Here is a 26,470-nt window from a genome sequence, read left to right on the forward strand (position 1 = left end):
CTGCATTAGAGCAATGGGTACAACAGCTCCCACTTGAAGAAACAAATATATATATATGGCACAGTAACCGATGCCTTACTGCACATGCAGAGAAAAAAAATGGAACATAACTCTGAAAATGCATTATCCCTTCGATTGCCAGTTCATCATTACTGCTCATCTGCCAGGGACTAATATATTCCAGATGATCTTGCTAGAATCTGTGTTTGATATTGTTTCTAATAATGAAACAATACAACCGGTGATTTGGGGAAAAGTGTAGCTACAATGCCTTTGATTCACAGTACCAACTGCACTTCTGAACACATGAGCCCAGTTGTTATCTAGTATGTGACATTCCAGAAACACAGGCTATGATCTGTCCGGTAAGCTTAATTACGATGTTTAACTGTGTTTTTATGATACTATAGTAATCCTGTCGGACAGAGTTGCTGATGTAACTTATCTAAGACATGCACTTTTTTATTTTGTGTGTCTGCTACAGCAAAAGAAATGCTTGAAGCAATGCGGTTACCTAAGTTTCAATTGCTGGAGTGTTGTGACCATTATTATCTAAGGAAATGGCTGCCAGGGGATTTCATCTGCCCATGCCCAATTATATCATGGATAATTAGATGTCTGGTGTTAACTAAAGATTTGGCATGAGTCCTGATTTCCTGAAGCGACTTCAAATGTGTGCACAAAAAGGAGACAAATCCTACTTCACATCAAAATCATCTTTAAAATTGATCTTTAGCAAGGATCTTTTTAAACATAGAGAATTTGGAGACCTCAGATTCCAATAAGTCATAGAAGGCAATGCGAAGTCTGTCTCCCAGTGGTTCGGGATAGCAATCAATGCTCAATCAGTGCTAGCTGGACAAATGCATGCTTGTAGTTATTTCTAGGGTAGTAGTGAAATGGTATACAGTGTCTGGGGAGTTATGTTAGAAGATTTTCTAGACAACTGCCCATCCCATCAGCATTGCCCCCTTTGTCTTTAAACTGGCCATACGCTGGCACTTTATCTGCCCATATATGGGCCTTCCTGATATCTGGGGGAAATTTGGCCACATATGAAAATCCTGTCTAGTGGGGATAGCATTGGTGCATCAATGTTGTCCTCTTCCACAGACCTTTTTAGGTGCCATTTAGGTCCAATCATTGGCCCACACTGTAGTTGGCCAAATCAGAAAAAGATCCACAGCCGCACCAAATGAGCAGATTGTAATGTATACGGCCAGCTTGACTCCGAATATGTGAGCTAAAAGAGAAAAAAAGAAACACCAGTCACATAAAGAAAGTATTAAAATCAGTGCAATGCATGTTCATAACCCCCAATATAAGCAAGCTGGATCCAATTACTGGGTAGAGGCGGTTGCTCTGTTCTCCCCAAACCTGCCAAGCAAGATAACTAGATGAATCAGACGCACTATAATAATAGGATGGGTAATAATAATGTGTTTTTGTATTAGAGAATAACGGTACAAAATTATTATCTATCCCATTATTTCTGATTTTAGCAGTTGCAACCTCCGATTGGTTTAATATTATATGATTGTAGGAAACATGGGAATATTCCTGTCAAAATAATTTATAGCATTGTCTCTATGAGGCCAGCACCATATTCAAGTTTTATTTGCAAATCTAACAAGGCCTGGCTCCCAAACATGGAAGTAGTGTCTGTAGTAGTAGCACCACCTATCTCATGAGTCCTTCAAGATGCAGGACTGGTAATGTTAAATTTAATATTTAATCATAGAATGTATTTTATTTACTTTGCTAGAACCTTATATCTAAATGCAGTGTAAAAAGCTAGTTCACTAGGGCATTCCCATTTAATGAGGGCAGCTGGGTTCTTTTATCGTGGATGACAGAATAGTCCAAAATGGCTTAGAGGTAAATATGGCAGATACAGTTCTAAATTCAATATTATTTAACCAATCCAGTAGACTGAACATATGAAAATCCTGAAAGGGCTTGTTTAGCATCTCAACTGCAAACCTGACCCCTGCAATCTGGCATTTGCCCAAACCAAATCGACCTTTTCCCTAACCGATATAAAGGTAATTATTCATGCTTTTCTATCTAATTGTAGCTTTTAATGCAGTTGATCACCCAGTCAACATAGAAATGTTGTATTGTAATGGTATATGTACATGCTCATTTCTGTCTAAAATCCAATTGTTATTTTATGCTCTTTCTGCTTTTAGTTCCTCCTTCTTTATTCCCTCTTTTGCTTTCCTCAATATTCTCTTGATGTCATCTGCTGATATCTTTTTACAGCTCAAAGAAAATTGATTCAGTCATTTGGATTCCAGTACCATATTAATGCAATAACACCCAGAACTCTTCCCTTCTTCCTTTCGGCTTTCTCCTCCTGGGTGTCACAGCCTTACCTTCCCAAAACTGAATCCACCATATTTCCTCTATCATCAACCTTCCCTAAGAGTTCCTAAGAAAGCCACATGCCATTCAAGCACTATGGGGCAAATTCACTAAAGCGCGAATCAGCAAATGCTGGCATAAATTCACTAGCGAAGTGGTCCTACTCTAGCGCTACTTCGCACCCTTACGCCAGGCAAAGTTTCGCTATGGCGAATGGGACGTAACTACGCTAATTCACTAACTTGCGCATTTTACTGAACGTTACCTCTTGCGCCAGACTTGCCTTCACCACCTGAGACCAGGCAAAGTGCAATAGAGTAGATAGGGATTGCTTCAAAAAAAGTTGAAATTTTTTCTAAGTCCCAAAAAACGCTGGCGTCTTTTCTGTTTTTAAGGGTTCTAGGCTGATCATAAATTTTTTCGGGGGTACCCTCTTCCCCCCCCCTACATTTCCTAACATATGGCACCTAAACTATACAGTGGGCACATGTATAGGGCAAAATAACAACTCTATTTTATTTTATGAAGCTTTCCCAGGCATGTGTAGTGTAATGTATTTGCTGCTACATATACGTCCATTGTACTTTAACTTGGCGCCGTATGCAAATTAGGCATCGCTAGCGTAACTGCGCTTTGCTTGAAGAATTAACGCTAGCGCAACTTCGCTACCGTTCGCCTCCCTGAGCACAACTCCGCATTTTAGTGAATTAGCGTAGCGCTAGACGAAACTACCCCCAGCAAAGTGTGGCGGATTGTGGCGAAGCTCTTGCCAGCGCAACTTCGGATCTTAGTGAATTTGCCCATATGGCTTACTTCCCACCTAGGCTTTTGGGCAGGACCCTCTTTACATCTTGTTTCCTATGCATTGTTGTATGTTAAATGTATACACATTTATTGTACAAAGCTGGGGAATATGTTGGTGTTTTATGAATGTGTTGATGAGTTTTATGAAGCAACCAAGTTACTGTTCACACAGAAGTTGCTGTGTCTGTCCTCACTTACAGAGAAGCTGCACATGCAGTTCAGATCAGCTCTCAGCTAACGAATATAACCTATTAATGGGCCCCCTCCTTATTCTCAGCACCTTTGTCAAAATTCACTCCTTCATGTATCTAATGCTCTGCTTCTCACTTTTCCTTCACTTGTCTTCATATAACCTCATCCTATTCTCAAATTAAACATTGCTCTCAGTCTTCTGCCTTTGTATGGAATTACCTACCATGACATAAAGCTTGTTTCATAGCTTTAAACAGTTGTTGAAGACACACGGGTTTAAAGACTACTTAATCTACCCAAGGTTTTAAAAAGTCACCTTAATATATACATATATAGAATCGTCATCATTTCTTTTCAAGAATATGTCTTTGGGTGAGTGTTAGTTGTTCTTCATCCTTTATCATGTCTTTATCCATTACCCTTGGTGTCAATTTATTGTCTCTAGTTTGTTGTATTATGGTAAAATACAGTTTGCTTGAACTGTAAAACTAATGATAGGGACACAAAATATTTGGATATAATATCCATATTTAACATGCCACATATGTAAATTCTATTAACTGCTAACATTTCTTGTCCGCAACATCGCAAAAATCTTTGAAAAGGCGTACTAAACAGATGGAGGTGTTCTAAAGATGGCGTGGCGGAAAACGTTATTAAAAAAAAATGATCACTGAAAAAAATACCATCTCAAAAAACTCAAATTGACCAAATAAGCAGTAATTAAGAAACAAAGGTGATTACACTTTGCTGCAAAACCCAGCAGAATTCTGTCAAAAGTTATATTGGCCACAGGTGTGTCCCCCCAAGTCCATTTCATTTTTGTTATATAGGAAATATTCAAGTTATTCTTGTACATGATGTATTCATCCCATTTTTTTTTTTAAATGAATACATTTTTCCGTGGAGGATACCTTTTTGGTTCTGGCTTCTGTGATGTGTTCCAGAACAACAATCCCTAGAGGCACATTTTGGTCACCATTCTGTATCTGTGACCCTTTCTAACCTGTGCTGGTCAGGAGGCTAACATGGTGTCAGTGTTGTTTACTTGGGCAAGAGTGATGGCGTCCAGGTGGAATTTCATCTCATCTGTAAAGCTGCTAAGAGTATAATCTGTATTAGAAAAGAAAAGTATAAAAATAACTCATAGTTCCATATTGCTATACATAAACAAATATATTTGTAAAGCCTTATTTTTCTGTTCAACTGCACATTTACAGATTCTTATGTTATTTTTTGTATATTGCCCACTGGTGTTTTTATTTTCTTTTATAACTATCCATCCATCTATGTGATAGTATTAAACAGCAACCTACTTAATGAAAAAGATCTTTTGTCTGTTGACTTAATGAATATTTTAACTTTTAGTATAATATAGAATGGCCAATTCTGACCAAATTTTTAGTTGGTCTTCATTGTTTATTTTGTATAGTTTTTTAGTTATTTGCCTTTTTCTTCTGACTCTTTCCAGTTAATTAACCCTCGATATTCGACTGTCGAAGGTAAATCTTTCGACTTCGAATATGGAAGTCGAAGGATTTACTGCAATTCGATCGAACGATTAAGGATTTACCACAATTCGATCGAACGATTAAATCCTTCGAATCATTCGATTCGAAGGATTTTAATCCATCGATCAAACGATTTTTCTTCGGCCCAAAAAAGATTTCAAAGCCTATGGGGACCTTCCCCATAGGCTAACATTGACTTTGGTAGGTTTTAGGTGGCAAACTAGGGGGTAGAAGTTTTTTTTTTTAAAGAGACAGTACTTCGACTATCGAATGATCGAACGATTTTTAGTTCGATTCGAAGGTCGAAGTAGCCCATTCAAAATTTGAAGTTTTTTTTTTTTCTATTCCTTCACTTGAGCTAAGTAAATGGGCCCCTAAAAGTTAACTCAAAGGTGAACAACCCCTTTAATAACCTGTGTTGTATAGGAGACTGGACTATAAATAGAATAGGGCTTTACTATAAACTATATAAATTAAGATCAATTAGAAGAGTTCAAAAATAGGGCATTCTATAAGATACTAAAAGTGAACTACCATTTTAATATAAATCCTTAACATTATAGGTCCCTCAACAGCTACGATTGTGCTACTAAGGAGAGGAGAATGAGTATCATTGGTCCTGCCCCCCCCCCCTCCCCAGTCAACTAGTACTCAATCTTCAAGTCAACTTGTTATTATAGCTCAAACACCTGCAGTAGTGCAGAGAGGGCATCCATTAAGTTATTGCCACTGTCCCCTAGGGAAAATAGTTTGTAAAACAGATACAGATCACGGGTTATTTAAGGCTGTGAAAAAAAAACCAATCTCCATTCAATTACACTGCTTATCTCTATTCTTTACTTTTTTTAAGCTGTGTGATACATTTGGCCATGAATAACATTCTCATGTAAAACCATAAGACCATAAAATTCTTTTATTGCAGTAGTGTAAAATAATGGTGCAATTTTTAATGTTTAATATAGAGACCTCAATCAAACATTATAAATACACTGACTTTTACATTCTTTATGGAAACTATTTTAGACCACTTAATATAAATATGCTCCTTTTGGTTCCAGTATAAAATTATATTGCTGGACAAGTTTATCAGTGTGTTCCATAGGAACATATGGCTCTTGATATAGTTTGGGTGGAGTTGGGTTTCTTTTTCCTTGGTAAAAATGTAATTACGACCACCAAAATTCTTATGCAAAAAGGTCCATCCTTGGGTTAGAGATGGACAATCTATAACTGTAAACAATAGTTGCAATCTGAAAATGAATGGTTCAGTGAATACATAATTATTTGGTCTGACCGGACAAAAATTCAGGCCTCGATTAAATTGAACATATGTACCTCAAGGCAGTAGTTTGATAAAGCAAACTGGTTTGGTGAAGCTGGGCAAATTCAGCATGGAGGAATGGACATACATCCTCAAGGCAGCATGCTTCTTCTGAATCGGGGTTAACCAATCGCAAATACTGAATATGGGATTTTTTTTGTGTTGTGCCTTTGATACGTAAAGGAAAAATAAAGGGAAAAAACGTTCATGCAACGGGAATCTGGTTAAATTGAATAAATATGGAGAAAGTGATGTGCAGATCTGTAGACTACAGTTGACTGGAGACTGTCATCACATTATAGTCCTGTTGGTGTTCTTATGGCTAACTGTATCATTCTATTCGGTTACACACTTTATATTCTTTTTCAGAATGAAGTCAAATGCCCCTTTATGGAACCCTAGCATATCCTTATGTTAATCCAAATTTGGCCACTGAATTATGGCTTCCCTTCCCTGACCCTGCATTGTTCTCATGCATATTTGCTGTAATGCCAGCTGTAAACTTCTGATCTGAGACTGGAACTAATGAAGGTCTGCTGATTTTGGTATCTGTCTCCCAGCTGGAAAAATTGTATTCCTCATCAAAAGAAAATCCCCTAAAAATATATACGAGTTTTAAGGTTCAACTTTATTGCGGCAATTTGCTTCCAGGAAAGACTAACATGGTGCTGGAAGTTGTGGAAACATGCACTCAATGAAAATCTCATATATTAGAGATCTTGCAGCTGCACTTAAAGTCCCAGCGTGCTGGGCAAGATGAAAAGAAATGTCCCTGTTCTGTAATAGTTTGTAAGTTGGGTCAGCAGCATATGTCTGCATATTATAGTTTAGTTGCCCAGACTAAACCGGCTTTAAAGGACATGATCAATAAGAAATAAGATAATTTCTTACTGTGACACTTGTTGATCAAGATTGTATTTTATAAATGGAACTGAAACTTCAAGGATTAAACCTTAGCAGCAGTTTTCATTGCTTAGAACCTGTGTAACTAAAGATTAGCTTCTGACATTCAATATAGTCCATGTTATTAGGAAATTTAAGGGCATAGTATACCCTGTGCTGCCACATGTCCGTATGAAAAGCGATTTGTTCCCTTTCATTATGTTTACTGGAATCCCTTCAGTCTTATGGACACTTATAAAGTGGTCACTTGCTACCACAAGTTGAGCTAAAATGGGCACAATGGGATGTGCATGATGCCATTCATTAAATGTTCTGGCTTCCAAAGCTGTTCCTTGCACCCCTGTATAGTTGCACAAAGTTCCATCAAACTAAGTGCCATTGCTCCCATCAAAAGTCTTCTGATGAATCGTGTGTTTTAAGTGCACCTATTGACACCTTGGAATCCTGGCGCTCCTGGTGGGTCTCCACAGCTGGTTACATCCAGTGTGGCCACTGTATATTTCTGAGAAAAACACTCCACTAACTGACAAAAACATAGGGATTTTCATCCAAAAATTGCAGAATCAAATACTCAGAGGCCCAAATAGTCTGCTACCAGCCCAATAAATAGTGATTGTCCATGGGACCTTACAGCAGCCCCTCTGGTATTTGCCAGAACCTACAGATTGCCATTCCGGGCCTAGGGTTGTTTTTTTTTGTTTTTTTAACTATTTTATTTATTTTTTGCACTGCTCATGCAAATGAGGTCTTGCATATTTAAAGCTTCTGATGCTAGTAGCATAGCAACAACAGTCCATTTGTATAAAAAAAAGCATACAAACTGCATGAGCAGTCTCCTGTCTATTTACAAAAATAAATGGAAGATTGTATGAACAGATACTACTAGCAGTAATAAATGAAAGCTATATTTTGCGATGTAAAAATTTTATATATATTTTTTAAAATACATAATACAGACATGGAATCTGTTATCCAGAATGTTCAGACCTGAGACTTTCCATATTGGGGATCTTTCTGTAATTTGCATACCACTAAAAAATTATTTAAACAAAATCTAATAGGATTGTTTTGCCTTCACTAAGGATTATTATATTTTAGCTGGGATCAAATACAGACTACATTATTCAGTTTTTATAAGTTAAAATTATTTGCTAAAAATGTACTCTATGGGCAATAGGCTTCCTGTAATTCTGGATAATGGGATTTCAAGATAACGGATCCTATACCTGTACAGGTATAGGATCGGTTATCCGCAAACCCGTTATCCAGAAAGCTCCAAATTATGGAATGACTGTCTCCTATAGACTCCATTCTAGCCAAATAATATACATTTTTAAAAAGGATTTCATTATTCTCTGTAATAATAAAACAGTACCTTGTACTTGATCCCAACTAAAATAGAATTAATCCTTATTGGAAGCAAAACCAGTCTGTTGGATTAATTTAATGTTTACATGATTTTTTAGTAGACTTAAAGTATGAAGATTCAAATCACAGAAAGATCCATTATCCAGAAAACCTCAGGTCCCAAGCATTCTAGATAACAAGTCCCATACCTGTACCTTGTACTTAATCCCAACTAAACTGCATCAATCCATATTGGTGGCAGAAAAATTCTGTTGGCTTTATTAGATCCAAATTGCAGAAAGACCCTTTCTGGTTCCAAGCATTGTGGATAACTGGTCCCATAGCTATATTAACCTATTGTTTAGAAATAAAAATAGAAATATATTGGCATGACTGGTGTCAGATTTGAGCAAGCAAGAAAAGACACGGAGAGAAGAGAAATGTAATAGAAAAGGAGTTAAATCCTTTGGGTTATGTTCTGCATGTACCAATGCGCTTTGTGAAGTTTATCTGCCATGATTAGCACTTCATCCCGGTGCCTTGGCTTTCCTGTGTTGCTCTGTGCGCTTCTAAAAGGATCAGTGAAGTTGAAACCGTAATTCTGGAATGTTGTGTTTATGTGTATTCCTGGCCCATAGGCTTCTTTTAATTGGGTGCTGCAGAAAGGATCCCCCACCACACTGATGGATATATTTGAAAGGCAGAGAGCGCCACTTTTTTTGATAGCATGAGCATCTCCATAAACCATTTTAAATTGCAAAAACCATTTTTTTTTTGTGTTAATTATTAAACTTCTGGTGACAGAGCAGACTTGCCTGTTAAAACTTGTGTTGTAATTTATGGATTAAAAGCCACACCTCTGGGGAACATCCACACCAGAGATGTTTTGTTGTGTGAAGCGGGTGTTCATCAGCAGTCTCGCTTGTGGTGACAGAAAGTTAACTCTTTCCCACAAAAAGAACATGTGTCGGGCTCTCAGGGGAGAGGGGAAAGCTGGTGCCTTAGGAATTCTCTGTCCAAGAGAATTCTGCTTTTGTACACTGGTTTCTGAGGGGGTTTATTTGTTTTACTACTTGACCCTTCAGCTGATGTTAAACTACAAATCCCATCATCCTCTTCCCTATCTACTTATCTGCATTGCTCAATTATTCATCTGAGAATTGTCAGTTTGATATCCCTGTCATAGCTGATATTAGTTAGAGGCTATGGTATATGGTGATGATGTCCAACCTGAGACCCTTAAGCAACCACCAAAAAACCATCGGGGGATGCTGGGAATTGTAGTGCAATAGCAAGACTATAGAGCGTGCAGTGTAGCATCTTGGGGGAAGCAATAGGACATGCCATCTTAGATTTGTTCTGGAGGCTGCACTCCATCTGAAACTAAGTGGAAAGTGCCTCCCCCAGCCTTGCTGATAGGTCAGTCGTAGAATGTCTTGTATCTTGGTTTCAGCAAAACTTTACATGCCGGTTGGTTTTACAGCAAATTCTTTCACCCAAGAGCAGCCCTTTATGATATAGACTAGAGCTCCATGATAAAGTAGCTGTCAGGGTATCGCTTTCAGCAGCTTGAACACTCCTATTTAATGTCAGAGGCCATATCTGTTTAGATCAGAATTGAGACCATTTGACTGACTCTCTTGCAACAGACTGTGTATTCTCCAGGGATGCCAGATCTCAGCCCTCCAGCTGTTGGGGGGGGGGGAACTCCATCTCCCAAAATTCTTAGCCAGCCATCACTGGTAGTATACATCCACTGCAGGCCATGCATATGACATACCTGTGCACACCTCCTAAAAAGCAAGATTTGGGGAATTGTATGCCTTGAAGATTTAACCAGTTTGTCTTCCTTGCTCACCTGTGGATGACTTTTTGGCACAAAAGCATCATTGAATACCTGCAAGTTCACTTTTCTAATGCACATCTTCACACGTAACCTGACTCTGGCTAGTACTCTTCAATTTCATAGCAGACTGCAACCATAAAAGTTACCCTTTTAATCCCTTGAAATGTCTGTTGCTACTGGTAAAACACTTAACCCTTACACTGTCCTGCTGGGATACCAGAGACTGGTGCTTAGACAAAATAATGTGCAAAAAATACCAAACATTTGGTTACATATATCTGCTCTATTTTCTCAATTTGCACCAAAAATGCTGAATGTATGATAGTTGCATGTCAGAAAGTAAGTATTTTACTTATGTAACGCTTAGGATAGCTTTGTTGCTCTCAGGGCTGTTAAAGGGTGAAAGATCCCAGGGCAAAATACCATGTGTGGGGCCCTATTACTAAATCCAACCTTCCGCTCTCTAGTTGTTCAATTACAACTCTCAGAAGCCACATCTGTGGTACATGGTCCTTGCATCTTTCCATTCAATTTAATTATTTTCAATGTAAAAGTAAGCAAGTGAACGCATCAATCCCCAGGAGACACAAGTTGTCCTTATGGCACAAATGTCTAAAATGGGTAAAAAGACCAGTCCCATGTGCAAAATGATCTAATAATAATAAATAGTGGGGTGTCGGAGGCCCTCCAGATGTTGTGAATAGCATCATCCCTCATCATGCTCTGAACTATATTTCCCAATACCTCCCAGTAACCTGCTTTTGGCCTTTGGCTGGTTTTCGCCATATAACAAGAATTCACTTTTTTCTCTAATCATTTATTTATGAAGGGAGTCCCAGTAGGAGTGCAATGACCAACTAACTGGAACACTGATTATTTATTTATTATTCTAAACTTCTATAGTGCCAACTTGTCATGCAGTGCTTCAGAAAGAGAGTTTATTTACATCAGTCCCTGTCCTAGTGGACCCTAAGGGTGATGGCACATGTAAAGATTCAGGGGAGATTAGTCGCTACAAGACGTCTCTTCTTTGGGCGACTAATCTTCCTGAAATGCCATCCAAATGGATGGTATTTGGATCATTTCATTTTCCAAAGACGCCAGAAGTTGCCTCACGAGGAAACTTCAGACGACTTCGGAAAACCAAAGCGATCCATATGCCATCCCACCGGCGATTCACATTCTTGCCGGCGGGAAGGCATTTTGGGGAAATTAGTTGCCCAAAGAGGAGAATATTTGTCACTGATTGACTAATCCCCCCCCCCCAAATCTGCACGTGTGCCAGCACCCTAAAAGTCCCCATCACTTTTCCACAGACTAGGGTCAATTTCATCAGATTTCAGTTAATGCCCCTCCAAGTCTGCTTTATGCATTGGAAATCTCAATTACCAGTGCTGCAAGGCAGTAGTGCTAATTAACAAGCCATTGTAATGTCACTTAACTTGTTGTCAAGCAATGGCATGCCAATTGGGAGCAAACCTCAGCAATGAGCATTTTTTTTGTGATAATTGTGTGACCTGTAAGGCTATGGGCACACAGGCTATTTGCTCCAGCTGAGAGACGCAGATATGCTCTGTGCCCCTGCTTCATTTTTTTGAATCTGTATGCAGTCACACACAGCGGAGCTGAAGCTGAGGTCAGTATTTGGGCTGTGTGTGAACTTACACAGGCTGATCATATTCAAATCAATGGCGCAGGGGCACTGAGCAGATCTGCTTATCTCGGCGTGTGTGCCCATAGCCTAATTGCAATGGCCGAGTTCAGGTACCATTCAGCTGCCAATTTTGAGCCTTCTTAATGCAAAGCTGTAGCTCATCCTGTGATTAGTTTCCCTTGGAGAATCCCAATTTACCACACATTGTGGAACCGCCTGTAAGTTGTAGCTAGTCGGTGCTGTGCCATGCAAGTGCTAACTGACCTCACACATGTGGGCTGAGTGGCTAGCACTGCAGTGTAGCAAAGCAACTATTCTATGGGATACAAGTTCAGCCTCAAGTAGAAGCAATTTGACCTAATTATCTTTTATTGTGTTTACATCTTTGTTTTGTTCACCAGACTATGGTAATATTGTCATAACGGCTAGATGTAAACAACTGCTTCCAATCTGAAAGCAGAAACAAAAGCGTTTATACAAAGATAATGCTGTTTTCCAGAAGAAAAGAAAACAAGTGGCCCCAGGTCAGCTGCATTGATTTAATGCATTGCTCAGGCTGCCAGAGCTGAGGTAGAATCTCCTCAGACTGCATGAGGAGTGCCTCAAGACTCTGCCATTCCTTTTGATCAAATCTCTGTGAAAGATGAGTGTCATGGCCTCTTCCATCCAGCTGTGAGGGGACTGCCCTGTGACTCTGAGAGCATGCTGGAACAGAGCACGCGGGGGGCACAGAGGTGAGAGCACAAAGCAGAGGTGAGCGAGACAGACACAAACTTAGAAGGCCCACAGAACACCAAGTGGGAGGATCTCATTCCACTCCCCTGTGCACAGTCTTGGTATTCATCAGACCTTGAGGTGCTCATATTCAGACAAGGCTAAGAAGGCGTGTGATGGTTCTGCTTTAATACTTGTCCAGACAGGAGTGAGCCTCAACTAGATAGCAGGAGTATTCCAAGAGGGAATGTGAAGCTGCCCTGGATTTTATACAGAAACCTCTGAAAACAGATAAAGTAAGGAAACTTTTTTAATTTTCTATAGGCACGTGTCTGTGTGGTACAATTATACGGATTTGTTTTTTAAACTGTATCCTGATTTTTAGCCAGGCACTGTATATTTTATAATATATTTTTAAATGGCGTGTGTGGTTTGTCTACATGAATATATATTGGATGGTTACTTTGACACTTCTGAGAATGTACTCTCAATGCGATGCTGCCTGGGGCATTTCATTTTCTGCATACTTGGTGTGTAGAGGATCCTGTTCACTACCTACACACCTAATGCAAGTATGCGACCCTGTATAAAGTGCTTTAAGCCAATACATTAAGGTTCTGATTATGATGTGCAATGCTCTTAAGAGCAGACAGTAAAAAAAAACTATTTTCCTGAGGTCCTTTAGAGGATTATTAGTGTCCGGTGAGATGTGTAAATTATGCATATGCTTTACTGTAAAACATTACTGTTCTTCCTTCACATTTTCCATATGTAAAATAATGTGTATAGAGATTAAATGGACCAATACCGCATGTATTTTAGCCGTGAAATCCTCTTAATTGTGCCCACGCTTTGCAGTCTTCAGGATATTCCTCTGGAACTGCTTTTTAGAAGTGTGTCTAAGTAGTTCTATTGTATCCTTTTTAGATTGTGGTTTTGAAGACTGGAAACAGGTTTTCACTGAACTTGGGTCCAGAGCAATCGATAGAGCGAATGATGATGTTAAGTGTACAGCATTTGTATAAGTAATATTTATTAGGTGGTGCCAAGATCATTTTCAGCTTTGGTATAATGGTTAATTTGGAAAGCAAAGAGAGAGAGACAGGGCTTTTAGCCTGTACTAAAAAAGCAAATCTCCTGTCTTGTCTGGTCACGTGGCTTTTATTTCACCCGCTTTTGTAGAGAGTTAACCTGCACTGAGTCTCCTTTCCTATACTCTCCTACAGAATTCAATTGATTGGCTTGTTGAACTGTAAAAGCTTATTGTTTGCCTTATTTCTTCAGTTAGCTCTTCAGGCATGTTGTGTTGCTGCTGCCTATAAGTGAAATCAGCTTCATTAGTCTCTGATGGCAGATCAGTACAGGGCTGGTGTTGCCGCTTGCTTCTAGCAAGTCCTGGAGCAGGATCTGGGCTGCCTACGTTTGGATAAGCTTGTAAGGATTTGTCAGCCAGATGTGATACGATTGTCAAGAGGCAAGTAAAGGAGGAGATCTGATATTAATGAGTGCATAGCTGGAAGCCAAACTTTCTCAAAGGCAGTGTAGCAACATGTTCTTCTTGTTCAGGGCTCCTCATTCCTTGCCATTCAGCTGCCACTGTCTCAAAAGAAAGGGTTACTACAGGGTATAGCTGCTAGTGGTCTTTTGATAAAAAAAAAATTCAATTTATGTGGCAGATATTAAAAATAAGAGTATTTAAACCACTTCATAGCACTGCTGTTGTGTAAGTGCAGGTGTGGGAGTATGTTTGTTTGTGCGTGATTATGATAAAGAGGGTCATATCTTAAATTAAATCTTGACAATGGCATCTTCAGGCTTTTGGGGAGGTAGGTAACTTTTGTATAGTGTTAAAACATTTGTCTTATGCCCATTAGGTTCTTCTCTAGATGCTACAGTGCTTTTCATGCACCTTCTGGCAGTTTTGGGGGTTAAAAGGCATTCTGGCATTGTGTGACAAAACTGAAAAGGGCAAAATAGGTCTCAACATGCATGAAATTTGATGTACAGTTCTTCAGCCTAACCTGCGACATAGTTTGAAAAGGCTGTGAACAGATATTTTCAATTTTCCTGACTTTTTTCATTGACTTTGCAAACAATGTAAGTCAGCCCCCACACTAAATATGTTATAATAATAATAATACGCTTTTTGCTTTTCTCCCAAACATGGTTTTCCGGTGTATTGTGCCTAATTTGTAATAGTTGACATTACCTTAGCAGTTAAGTAGTCTCTTCTTTAGGCTGGAGAGCTGACAATAGGAATTCTTCATTGTAGAGATTTCACCAATTATAGAAAATGAGCTGACATGCAATGTTCTGCACAGCACTCTATTCATTCAGGCTTATTTCAGTGTTTCTTGTGCTTTTTAAACAGATGTTTTCCTACACTTTTTTTTTTTAATTCTTTTTTTTTAATTTGTTATGGAAAAACAAAGTAATTCTTAAAAATGTTCACATTTTCAGAAGAGGTTATTTGTTGGGAATCACTTACCACAATGCCTTCACTCTGATACTATAGTTGGCAACATAGAGGAAATGTGACTGGTCAGCTTGTTTAGACTAATATTTAGATGGCCCAGTTGCAGAGATTCGGTTGAATAGACTGCTGGCCAATCACAACGTTCAGTGGGGGTCCAGTACTGTTCCAGAACTTCTACCCATTTCTTTTATTGTAGGAGAAGCATAGTAAAACTGATGTGGGTCCCTTTATTTATATAAAATGTTGTTAACCTGTAGTTCTGGACACACCTTGACACCCTCTTGCAACACTAGTATTACAATCTTTCCATGCTATACTTCAGTTTTCCTACATATAGTTTCTGCTCTGTAGGGCACTGCTCTCATTCATTTCTTTAAAAACGAATTGTGCAGAGAAAAAATTGTGTCCCAAAAAAGAATACTTTATGTGTAATGATATAATATTTTCTGTGTGCTGTAGAAATTTTGCGTTGAGCTAGTTTAAAATGCTGCTAAGGTGGTGACAATTGGATTGTCCAGATTGCTAGAAAACAAACCTGCACACTGACCAACAGAATATACAGTAGTTTGGTTTATAATATCATAATTTTATATTTGATGTCTGTGTCCAAATAAAAAAAAAATATATATATAAAAATACTTTGACATTGTAGAAAAATCTGTAACCGAGTGTAACTTGCAGCTGGTATAGTATAGTTCAAGCAATTGTGAGCAGAGCATTGCATGGTACCAGTTTTAGACTTTTTTTTTTCTGTGCCATTTAAAGTTTATTATGCAAAGTTCCTAATGAAAAGATTTATAAATGTGCTTATTCTAAACCTCCCACCCCAACCGTGTTATCTGTAAAAATTCTAATGAAACTTTGGCACTGTCAAGTTTCCACCCAATGCTACAAAATCACTTGGCTGTCTCAGTGCTAATTAGTTATACGATCTGCAATTTTTACCATCTTGTATAGTAGATCCTGTATGAAACACCTGCATTTTTGTGTCGCCACTATCCTTTTTCTACCTATGCCTACTACTTGAGAGCATTTATTTTATATTAACTGAAGAAAGGCTGCAATGATATTACATGTCAAGCTAATTCATTCTGTCACAGGTGCCCTTATGGAAATTTGCATTCTTATTCATTAAAGTGGACCTGTCACCCAGACACAAAAATCTGTATAATAAAAGTCCTTTTCAAATTAAACATGAAATCCAATTTCTATTTTTTATTAAAGCATTCATAGCTGTTGTAAGCTCATTTAAAAATCTCAGCTGTCAATCAAATATTGTCTGGCCCTACTCTATGCCATGGGCATAGAGGCGGGGCAGACAATTACTTTCACTTTCCATTCAGCACTTCCTAGATGTCACTGCTCTCCCCACATTCCCCCATTCTCTTTACCGTTTAATTGTGTAGCCAGGACATGGGGATGGACATCAGGTCCCCCATTCTGGTGCACAAACAAGATTCTGAGATGATACAAGACTTGCCTTAATAAAACTGTCCACAAAATGGCTGCTGTCTGCTTGCTATAATTATGAATTCCCAGACTGAAGGAAACAAGATTCAAATAATTCATATAAAGTAATTAAAGTTCATTTTGCTTGACTAATGTGATAAAATAGGATTTGGAATGTGTTTTTTTGGGTGACAGGTCCCCTTTAAAAAGGTTGCTCTTTGCAGTTCTCATTTCAGATACAATAGAGTTAATATTATAAAAGTTGAATATAACCTTATATAATAGAGAAGACAGCCAAACATAAGCCACAGTGTTAAAATAAGTATAAATGAGAATACTCCAAATACAAAGCGTGGTCCAAGATGCTCCAGCCCATACCCTCAGATAAGGGGTTAGAAAAGCCTTTTTATACATCAACCACAAGAATAGGGAGCAGTCACTAAAAAACCATTAAGGCAGCCAAGAAAAATAAGTTAAAAACAAAAAAAAGTTTGTGAGCCTAATTCAGCTTTTTTGTGAACTTTGTGGTTTTTGAGTGCCTGTTCCCCATTTTTGTGCTTAATCTTCTAAAAGTACCAAAGTTTGCACCAGGTCTAATAACTTATGCAAACGTTTTTCCAAATAGATTGGTTTGTATTTCAGACCCCAATGCTATTCAACATAATTCTGCCGTGCAGTACAGTTCTGTGACCCTTGTTAATGGGGATGGTTAACTTTTATATAACTAATATATAACCAGCAGTTTCAGCCTGCCCATAGCTTGAATTGCATATCAAAAAGAGCTGGAGGTCTGCCAGTGTGGTTTGTGCAGTTGTTTGAACATCCTTATATTATAGTCATGTAAAACCTAGAGCATTGAAATGACACTGGTGCACTGAAGTCTGCTTAAAGGAAAATTATACCCCGTGAAAAATGTAGGTCTCTATAAAAAGATATTGCATAAAACGGCTTATATGTAAATTCCTGCATCATGTAAATAAACAATTTTCATAATAATATACTTTTTTAGTAGTATGTGCCATTGGGTAATCCTAAAAAAAAATAAGGGCCGCCCTTGGGATCCTACAATTCACGGTGCACACAAACAAACCCAACAAACAATTAACAGACTGAGTTCTTCTTGTTACAGTTAGCGACACATTTATCAAGGGTCGAATTTTTTTTACCGAATTCTGCAGTCGAAGGAAAATCGTTCGATCAAATGGTGAAATCCTTAGAATCGAACAATTCGAAGGATTTCATCCATCGCTCGAACGATTTTCCTTCGACTTAAAAAAACTTAGAAACATGCTCTAGAAGGTCCCCATAGGCTAAAATAGCAATTCGGCAGGTTTAATTTGGCGAAGTATTGAAGATGAAGTTTTTTTAAAGAGACAGTACTTAGATTTTCGAAGTCGAACTTTTTTACTTCGAATCTAAGTCACCTATTCGATGGTCAAAGTACCCAAAAAATTACTCGAAATTCAAACTTTTTGAACTTCGAAAAATCCCTCGAATCCACTTCGACCCTTGATAAATGTACCCTTAGAGTTGTAGTATTTCTGGTCAGGTGATCTCTGAGGCAGCACACAGATTATCATGAAATGGTGGTTCAAGGCAAGATATGTAAAAGGTCAATATTTACTTAAATATATATTTCAGTTTGGTAAGATTCTTTAATATGCCGCTTAATATGATATAAACTCTGTTGCTTAAGTATTCATTTTGGGGGTGTCGTTTTCCAGTGAATATGGCGGATGACAGAAGCTGTAGTTGTAAACCACTAAATTAAAAATGACACCCCTGTTTGAAGACTGTCCTTACAAATCCACTGGGGGCCCCTGTGGGATAAGTGACATTATAAACTATTGCTTTCTAGGGTCTAAGAATGAAGTGACTGGTATGGTAATACTCCTTTACCCCCTAATGGCTACCCTATCTCTCATGAGTAAGTGAAAACCCTAAAAACAGTTACTGGGTTGGACCAGGCTTTAGGAATAAACCTCTGTTTAATGCTATTACACAATTACATTTACCTTTATTCAATCAATTTCCATTTTCAGTGGAAAGTTTTTATTTCACACTTTGCATCCTAAACACTCTCATAAAGAAGTAAAGAAAGTAATATTCTCCTTCTGTCCAGAAACAAATTAGTTTCCACGTCTCCACATGGCTCTCTGTTCAATATGTTTACTATTAATGGATAAAGCAACTGTTCTCGCGCTTTAGGAGCCTCTGCATTAGAGGGACAACATATAAAGTGTTTCCTTCCATATCGTCCCATTGTTATTCACAAGTATAGGCAATTTATATATAGTTTTCATGCAAATAAAAAGTTACAAATGGGCTTGGAGGGGGGTGGCGAATTATCTAATGTTCTCCCGTTTTACTTGATGCTGGTGCATTTTGTAGTTATTGTGTATAGTCAAACAAGATTCCATGCTTTCCATAATTTCTGTCGCTTGGGCTAGTGGTTCCTTGATTTATGCTTTTTTCATTGCCCCTAAGAGCAAATCTAAAAGCTTGAGAAACCTGGGGCGATTGCAGCTGACAGCCAACAGAAATAGTATTTGCGGTCCTATAGCTTGAGGGCCACGGGTTGCCCGTTCTTGAATTTACCCAAGCTTGTCATCAAAGACTTTTATCGCAGTCTGTGCCTTGCTCTGACTTGAACAAGCCTTCCCCTTTAAAATATTTTTTTATGGCTTTGAGACAAATTTTTCATCTCTTGTAATTTTTATATACATATATACAGTCATGAGTCAGTATATGGATTTTCTTTTTTCCTATGACCTAACGCAGAGTGTTAGTTCCACTCATTTCAGTGAGACAAGCCACACAAGTTATTTTGTAATTGCTCAATTGGTTTCAGATGCAGCCACCTGGAGATCTGCTGTTCATGAGAAGTCATAGAGAATATTACAATGTTACACACATTACAATCTTCACAATGGCAGTAATTGTAATTGATTTTTGAGTTGTTTTTTCTTTTTACATTGAACCTATGTAATATCACAAAATAATGCACCAATACCATCACAAATATGTGCTTGTCCAGTGTATATTTATCATTATGACAAAACTCAATGTAGACCACACTTCTGGACAAAATTTAAAATAGCAGGTAGCTGGACAGTGACCTAACGCATTTCGGGATCCACTCCCATAATCATAGGATCATATTTATCATTACTCCCATGTTTTTTTTTTTAGTACCATACTGAATTATGCCTATAGGAATAGTACAGTTATTTGACAGCACTGAAAGTGTTACAGTTTAAGGGTGATCTAATCCTTTTCCTGTGTGTGTGTTTGGGCTTTTATGTTTCATCTGTTAATTGATACTGAGACATGACTTCAATTGTACAACTATTTCATCAATTCCGGCATCTTCGTCATATCTGATTATAGCCACATGCTGTTAGTAGACATTTCTAAACACTACTGAATGGGTCACGATCTTGCTCTTCTCACAAATCAACTTGATTGTCTCTCTGTTGCTCTTCTACAACAGCAAATTATTTCTGGCTCTGTGCCTCTGTCTTACAACCTAAGTGCTGCATTGCTAGGGTTTTACTGCCCTGCTCTTCAGTTGGACCATTGAGTGCACTAATTTGCACAAAATGTGACTGCTCTCTTTAAGCAATGCTTCGAATGCAGGATCTAATGGCCATGTTTGCTGCTCTGAAGCTAATGTCCACTTATACCTTTTATCTATGAATCCTCCATTTTATTAATGAGTATAAATTCCACCATCCATGTCCAACCTCCCTCCCTAGCATCCAAAACAACCAACAGGAATAGCAACAAGTGGATTACATACATGTATATATGTATAATATCCTATTTTCCAATTGTCCCCCAGTAAACTTAGATTTTTTTTTTTAATGCGGTCATCTGTCTTTGAGTAACTATACAGACTGAAACACCTATACCTGGGTATATCTACCTGTGCATGAATAACTGCACATTAAAGGTTGTAATGGTAGGTTCTTGTTGAGCTATGCAATTCTTACGTAGCTGTTGAACTTGCCTAGAATGCTTACACTCTTAATTTATTGTGCAATACTCTTGATGAAGGCAGCAAATCCAAACAAGATTATATGAAACATACTCCAGGGTTCCATGCTTGTGGGGTCCAGCTATGTCACAGTTGTAATTCATAGCTTTGTTGTCTATAAACTGATGTCTATGCTTATTAATGAAATGGTTAATGTATGTTGGTACTCCACTGAAGTCATTACTTTTTTTTTGTACAGTGATTGTCTAATGAGGCTGGTAGCTGGTAGGGAACATGTGCCAAGAAGTGCTTTCAGAAAGTAACTTGACCCTCTGTTTTGTGTGTTAGTGAGTGCATTCCAAGGAATGAAATTCAGCTGTTTGTGGGGAAGGAATCAAAGTGCAAAATGAATGAGGTAAGTTTTTTTTGTTTTTTCCCCCCTCCTCCTGCTTTAATGCTCTGCCCTCAGTGGGTTAAATTTGCCTAAATCCAACTCCAAAGAAAGAGTGAAGCTGCCCAAGATTTTCTTTTGTTTTTTTGTATCACCTCTTTTAGAATTAGTTCACAAACAGGTGAAACTGTCAGATCATATGGTATTTTTTTTCAATGCAAAAAAAGGCTAGTTATATTGTTTTTCTGTATTAAATATTTCATATGTGTTTCAGAATTTCAGACTAGTGTGTGTGTGTGTGTGTGTGTGTGTGTGTTGGAAACTCCATTATAGTCTGTGGGAAATAATGGGAAACCGTGAGAGAGGTTTTCTAATGCGATTGAATCTGTATGTGCTCATAAAACCCCAACTTAAAAATGACTTCTCTCACTTCACATCCCTCCCCACCAACGCAGGTGCCAAACATATCCAAATGGTTAGTGGTAAAAGCACACATGGAAGATACTCTGCCTCCTGCCATTATGCATATGGCGCAGATTTCAGACCTCAAATTTGCTCCATTTGTACAGTGACAGAAGGCAGGAGCCAGTGCCAACCTTGAAACACTTTTTTTAAAAGTGCGTCACATTCAAATGTAAAAGGTGAAGGGGAGCGACACAATCATTAAAAAAGTTCCTGGGGTGCTAAATAAGGGCTCTGATTGGCTATTTGTTAGCCCCTATGTGGACTGGCAGCCTACAGGAAGATCTGTTTGGCTGTAAGCCTGGTTTTCTGCAACCAAAACTTCCCTTCAATCCAGGAATTGAAAAATAAGCACCTCCTTTGAGGCTACTGGAAGCAACATCCAAGGGGTTGGCGAGCAACATATTGCTTGAGAGTCTCTGGTTGGGGATCACTGCCTTGGTCTAATGCTTCACAATTCTAAATTTGGGAGCTTTAGAATCAACTAGCTGGAGCAGTACTGTTAATCTAAACCTATAATAACACATTGAATGTAGATGCCTATGGAATATATAAGAAAAGAAAATAAAACCTGTTACTTTGCACATTTTACTGAACTGAAGAGTAAAAAAAAAATCAGTCACCCAGCCTACTTAAGCTAGCACATTCTTTTCAAAGCTGAATCTGAAGCTTTGCACGGCTTGAAAATGTTTTGCTTGTATACAGATGTCTGAACATGCTTGTTCATTTTAGAACAACTTGTATTTTTGATGGGTAAAGGAGAGTGTATGGACAGCGTCAGATGGGGGGGGGTGGTCTGAGCCCATCAGGGCTTCCACATGAGGGCCCCTCCAAGGGCCTCCCTCCCAAGCTGCAAATTCCCTGCTGCCCCCCCCCCCCCAGTGTGTACCTGCTTCATGAGCATCATGTGGAGGTCCGGATAGAAGCCGGGTGTATGAAGCAGGTCTAGGCCCACCCTGTTGGAGGGATCTTAACATATATTTCCAGTTGTTAACAGGGCCTCAGGGCTGAGGACAAAACAAGCTTGCTATCCCACAGCCACAGTCCCTTCCCAGAAACTATTATCCCACTGCTACTATAGGCACCATCTCTCCCTACTATACCAGCTATCCCACAATCCCTTCCCAGAGACTGTTATACCCACAGTTACTATAGGCACCATCTCTCCCTACTATACCTTATATCCCACAGCCACAATCTCTTCCCAGAGACTATTATCTGACTGCTACTATAGGCACCATCTCTCCCTACTATCCCACAGCCACAGTCCCTTCCCAGAGACTATTATTCCACTGCTACTATAGGCACCATCTCTTCCTACTATACCTGCTATCCCACAGCTCAGGAGACATTAAAGACAGCACAAGTCTATCACACAATACCTATGATCTAGTTCTTTTAAAGTAAGGCACTCCTTTACTGTATAAACAAGAAATTTTGAATCTTGCCTATTTAAAACTGGCTCATGATCAAACATCAGAGGTGTTTTCGTTATATCTGTTATGAAATTAGTCATAATTAAAATGTTTGAACAGGTTTTAGAGAAGTAAGGTTTTCGCAGATGTTTGTAGGAAATGTTGCTGGTGAAAGTCTTGAAAGGGGGAAACTAAGAGTGGAAAACAGATTTTGGTCTTATGAAAGCACTCTTTCACAGCTGGGAGCATTCCCTAAGGATCCTGAACCATGGTTCATGGAGACATGTTAGACCTTGACGTAATGCTAACTAACGTGCAAAATACTCTCCATTACCAGCCCTAACATCACTACACATTTCATTGTTCATATGATTTATAAACCTTTCTAATTTCCTGTATCTGCAAAGTGCCACAGGAATGCTAGTCCACAGATGGGTTGGATATCAGTTTATAACATCACCCCCTGTAGGGAACACATACAGTATATCTGCTTTATTTTCAATCTTTGATTTATCGTGGTATTGTACTACAAAGCAATATAAACAAAATGTGCACATTGGAACATGCAAAAATGTGCTTTTCTTTACCTTCTCTTTTATAAAATGATTTTGTTAGACAGTAACTACTGCCTATTTCTACAGCAGTCCGTAAATAATCATTCATAACAACTTGCATTTCTTGTATATAAAATGCAGTGATTTGGTGTACTCCCTGAAATCAGAATTATGAAAAGTGCCTTATTGTTTGCTAGTAGTCTAATTGACCATCCTTTTTTGTTGGATATTGTATTTCTCCTCTTATCCCTTTCCATTATGAGCACAGGTTTAATGGGCTTCTTTTGTAGAGGTTGGGGTGTAAACCTTGGGGTGTATAATATAGATTAGTAACATATATAACAACTGCAAAGTCCCTCATCCACTGTCCAGAGCAGCAAATTTCAAACTGCAGCATGATGCTCTGGAAGCTATAGTTCAATAAGGAGTGGATTTATTAAGGGTTGAATTGAAAATTCTAAAAAAATTTTATGGTCAAAACTCTCAAATTCGAATTGTAAATTATCTAAACTCGATTTCAGTTTTAATTCCAATTTCAAGATTTATCATACTCTTGCCCTTTAAGAACTTAAATTAGACTATTCACCACCTAAAACCTGCAGAGTTCACGTAAAATCTCAATGGGAGAGGTCCAGTGACCATTTTTACGCTGTTAGTAGCCTTCTTGACATTTGAGTAAAATCAAATTTAATAGAAAATGCACATTAATTCCTAACTCGACCTTCAATAAATGTGCCTCCCCGTGTCTAAATAAAGTCATCAGATTATTTTATAAATCAGGGGCATGCAAGTTTCTTAAATGCATTGCTTTTAAAATCAGATGCAGTTGGTGCAGTGCTTCAAGGTGGGTTTTCTAAAAATATCTGGTAACTTGGTCTTCAGCTTGGGAAAAATCACAAATAAATTACAAAGCGTGTATTTTGTGTGTGAATATATCATGTATTGTTCACTTGTGAGGCAGTGTCCCATTTCCCCATAATAATACTATGCTAATTGCCAAAGATACAGTGTAGTTAATGCCCTAAAACATTTTTTGGTATTGTGATTTAACCATTTTTACATCAAATTATGTGCCAGTAGGGTAAGTCAATGCAGACTCCATTTCATGGCAGTAGTGCAACAACAGTGGCCCATCTGTAATTTTAAATTAATACTATATCAATAGTAACACTATATAGTGACAGATTCTGCCTGGCTCATGGGTGATAATGGTAGTGTGCCAGTTGCTGTCTGCAGTTCTGCAAGCTCATCCCCTGTTCAAATGCTTGACATATGTACTCTTTTGCTGTGCAAACTGTAAAATGCCAGACTTGGTTTACACTAGATGTGTTACATGGCTGCTACCAGATTGGTGCTTATCCATGAGCACATACGGTAACCATATGAATGAACTGGATGGAGAAATATAATACCATTACCAAATGTAAAGTGATTATGACTGCACTTAAAAGCAATGAATCTCGGCAATGGAGTTTGTTGAAATGTTCTGTGTTTAAAGGCAATTCATCAAATTAACTTAGAGTACATGTAGTTGTTTCTTAATGATGAACACATACACATTGAAATTTCAATCAACTTTCATGACGGCTTTGGCATATTCTCCACCGGCATTTTAGGATGTTGGAAAGTACTAAACCCAACGGTGCAGTTTATTTTCAATATTCCCACTCCCCCACACCTGGACAAATCAGTAGTTTATCATTTCTTGCCTAATGTACATTATGCATTGTGTACAGCATGTGTCTGCATTAAGCATTCTTCTTTTGGATTTATTTTACAGACCATAAGGTGCACCTTGGTAAACTGCATCTGCCTTGGTTTTAAACCTGGCAAAATAAACCATCGTCTGTGTGAGCAGTGCAGGCACGGATGGGTTGCACATGGTATGTTTTTTTTATTTTTTCTTCTATGTCATATCAAGTTTCACTATTTTGACGACTGCATTGTGTTGTAATATCTCTCATCCATGTTTTATACTTTGTTTATTTTAGCACTTAGCAAATTACGGATCCCACACTTCTATCCCGCCAGCCAAGTAGAAATCGTTCAGTCCAGCGCAGTGTTTGATATCGGCAGCCTCATTCTCTACGGGACACAAGCCATTCCAATCCGTCTGAAGATTCTGCTAGATCGCCTTTTCAGTGTCATCAAGCAAGAAGAGGTCTTGCAGATTCTGCACTCACTTGACTGGACCCTCCAGGATTATATTCGTGGTTATGTATTGCAGGTACTTATGTATATATTTTCCACATAGGGGGCATTTACAGCCAAGAATCAGCTCATCCCTCAGCATATTCACTCTGATTTTTGTTCCCATAGAGCAATGTTTGGTAACCGTAGAAGTGTGCAAATCCTTTTTTTTTTTTTTTTTTAATTTTCTTTTTTTTTTTTTAATTTTCTTAATGGATAGTCAATGTTTTTATTGGTAAATTAGGAATTATTCATTTTGCTGTTCTGCTCTCCAATTTGGAGCTGAAACTAGTCTCTAGTTGTTGGCCCTTACTCTAGCAACTAGGCAGTTCTTTGAATGTCTGGGACACAAATTGCAAGGGGTCTGTAGAGAAAAAAAAAGTACAATACTAGAAATTAATTACTGAGACCAATTGTAGTTATGTTTTTGCCTTCCTTTTACAGAGAAAAGTGTTATCACATGGATATGTTTTCTTCCCCTTTCTCCTAAAGCAGCACATCTCTAAAGCTTTATGACTGGGATTCTTGCTATATTTTTATAAAAAAAAAGTTAAGCAAGCAAACCCCTTTGTATTGTTGGGCTGCAACCAAACACATAGGAATTAGTTACAGAGTTAAACAACCACAATTATGGTGCTCTTTGGCACTTCTGGTCTTGTTGTTTTCAACAATTACAATTATATGCAAAGCACCGGTGTGATTTTTTATTTCATGACACTAATCAATAGTGGATAATCTTACCTTTTAGTATTGGGATTAAAAATATGGAATCTATTACCCTGAACTTCTACAGCATAAAAAAATTACGATACATTCTTCATTGTACTTGAAACTCTTTCATGTACTGAGAAAAATCTCCGCAGACTATCAAATACATGTCCTGTGATAAAATATT

The 26,470-nt window shown here is 38.2% G+C and overlaps 1 protein-coding gene across 5 annotated transcripts in view; it reads left to right on the plus strand.

Annotated features, from left to right (window-relative positions):
• bnc1.S (basonuclin 1 S homeolog) overlaps nucleotides 1-26,470 on the plus strand; it is a 57,838-nt gene that overhangs the window by 24,732 nt on the left and 6,636 nt on the right. For 2 of the 5 annotated variants that reach the window (XM_018255379.2, XM_018255384.2), the window contains 3 exons: nucleotides 20,912-20,978; nucleotides 25,166-25,268; nucleotides 25,377-25,612. In XM_018255379.2, coding sequence (XP_018110868.2) covers nucleotides 20,970-20,978; nucleotides 25,166-25,268; nucleotides 25,377-25,612 — 348 coding nt within the window. In that variant the 5' untranslated portion in view covers nucleotides 20,912-20,969. Of the gene's footprint in view, nucleotides 1-12,596; nucleotides 12,956-20,822; nucleotides 20,979-25,165; nucleotides 25,269-25,376; nucleotides 25,613-26,470 lie in introns of those variants that run through there. The other 3 variants (XM_018255381.2, XM_041588275.1, XM_018255380.2) reach the window with 3 other exon arrangements.

This window comes from Xenopus laevis, chromosome 3S, assembly GCF_017654675.1.
Source record: "Xenopus laevis strain J_2021 chromosome 3S, Xenopus_laevis_v10.1, whole genome shotgun sequence".
In the NCBI taxonomy this organism is placed as follows: Eukaryota; Metazoa; Chordata; class Amphibia; order Anura; family Pipidae; genus Xenopus; species Xenopus laevis.